At 38.0% G+C, this 1,906-nt stretch overlaps 1 protein-coding gene across 1 annotated transcript; it reads right to left on the reverse strand.

Moving 5' to 3' along the window:
• Positions 1-365: 365 nt before the first annotated feature.
• LOC131825794 (cytoplasmic dynein 2 light intermediate chain 1-like) lies at positions 366-1,669 on the reverse strand. The gene is given in 2 exon segments (XM_059165188.1): positions 366-1,243; positions 1,246-1,669. Coding segments are annotated over 2 exon segments (1,041 nt in total). The 5' UTR covers positions 1,583-1,669; the 3' UTR covers positions 366-539.
• Positions 1,670-1,906: the final 237 nt, after the last annotated feature.

The raw sequence follows: 1,906 nt of genomic DNA on the forward strand, positions 1-1,906 counted from the left end.
AAAATAGGAAGTAAAACCTGGTAAAGAAAGTAAAGCAGATGAACTTGGAAGGATGTAACTGTAAAGCAAGGAGGACAAAGTCATTAAATGGGACCTGGGTTGACCTGAATGAGCATCTAAAGGCAGGGAGAAATTGAGATTGAGTGTCAGAGACATGAAGAAAAAAATATGGAAATTTGTTGTGCAGACTGAAATTTAGCTTTGAACTTGAGATCCTGGGTCGAAGACAGAGGACTCCTAATAAGACTGGAATTTTATGGATTCTTACTATTTATCAAAAACTGTATAATGCAATTTATTTATTTTTTTTTTAGAGAAAGAAGATTCTTTTTATTTTAAAAAATACTGCATGTAATTACACTTTTTCCCCTTGTAAAAGACTTAAAAGTATCCAGAGTGTTGCACTAATACAAGAAAAGCCACTTTTCCTTTAACAAATTACACAGCATCCTTCACTTATTACCATTATAGCTAATTAATAAAATAAACTTACTTTGGGGGGGGGAAGAAAAAATAAATACACTATAGTTGAATGAGGTTCAAGAATCAAGCTCAATTTGTTTCCAAGACTTGGAAGAACTTCTTTTGTATTGTTCCAGTTCCTGATCCTTCTGAATTCTCATTTCATCAACTTCACTTTCAGCATACTGAGGGTCTCTTGCAGGGTCCTTGATATCTTTTAGTGTGTTGATACTCTTTGGTGGAAAGACCCTTTCATACACTTTCTTCCACAACTCCATTGGTGAATGGGCATGAAGTTTTCCAATATCATTATCAGGAACAGGAGGAGATCCTATTTGACTTAAAGAATCCAATCCTGCTGTGATAAACAGTGGTTTATTCTGATCCACACATATTGATTTGCTTTTGTCAATGCCAAATGCTAACTGGTTGATAACTCCACGTATTTTTAGTAATAGAGCTTCTGATTTACTGGTAAACATTAACGATGCTCCATAATAATGTGCAACAAATCGAAGGGTCTTGCATATAACCTTCCTCTTCTCAGAGTCAAAATCCTGAAAAATATCGTATTTACTTCCAATTATGACCAGAGGTTTTAGAAATGGGTCGATTAATTCACGATCTGGATGGTCCTTCTGCATATTACTCCATATCTTCTGTCTCATTTCAGAAGCTGCTTTAGAATTGGTCTTGCCCAGTTTCATTATCATTTTATCCACATGGCTTTTTGTGGCTTGCAACAGATTTTCCATGGTGGGCCACGAAAGATCCAAAACAGAACAAGAGAAAATGTCCGTGAGGTATCACTTGTGATGGGGATGCTGATTAAGTCCAATAAAGACGTTCCTCCACCTAGTTCCCAGAAGTGAGCAATATCTTTTGGTATATTATGCCCTTTTGCTCTTCTTCCATATGTATATTCCAAAGCTAATGTTGGTTTTGGTGGCTCATCCCTGTCAAGACACCTTAGAATAATAGTAGTCATTCCCCCATTTTTACTGCCAATGAAGAAAACAGATTTTTCTCCAATTTCAAGCCCATCACCTTCACCTCCACTACTTCCATGTTTTTCCACTTCGGCTTTTGCAATTTCCCAGAGAGTTTCACTGGGCATCATTGCTCGACCGCACCAGTGTCATGGGCTCAGCGTTTGAGGCCACCTTGAAACCAAGATGCCAGCGAGGTCTGAGACCAGCCTGATGGTGCGGACCGTATAATGTAATTTATATGAACTATTTGTTTCTTGCAACAGCCCTGGAGTAGTTGTTCTTTTATGAACCACCTTTTTTTTTTTTTTTAAAGATAGATTTTTTAAATTAATTAATTAATTAATTTGACAGGCAGAGATCACAAGTAGGCAGAGAGGCAGGTAGAGAGAGAGGCAGAGAGAGAGGAAGGGAAGCAAGCTCCCGGCCAAGCAGAGAGCATGATGCAGGGCTCG

The sequence above is a fragment of the Mustela lutreola genome, chromosome 2 (assembly GCF_030435805.1).
Source record: "Mustela lutreola isolate mMusLut2 chromosome 2, mMusLut2.pri, whole genome shotgun sequence".
Lineage (NCBI taxonomy): Eukaryota > Metazoa > Chordata > Mammalia > Carnivora > Mustelidae > Mustela > Mustela lutreola.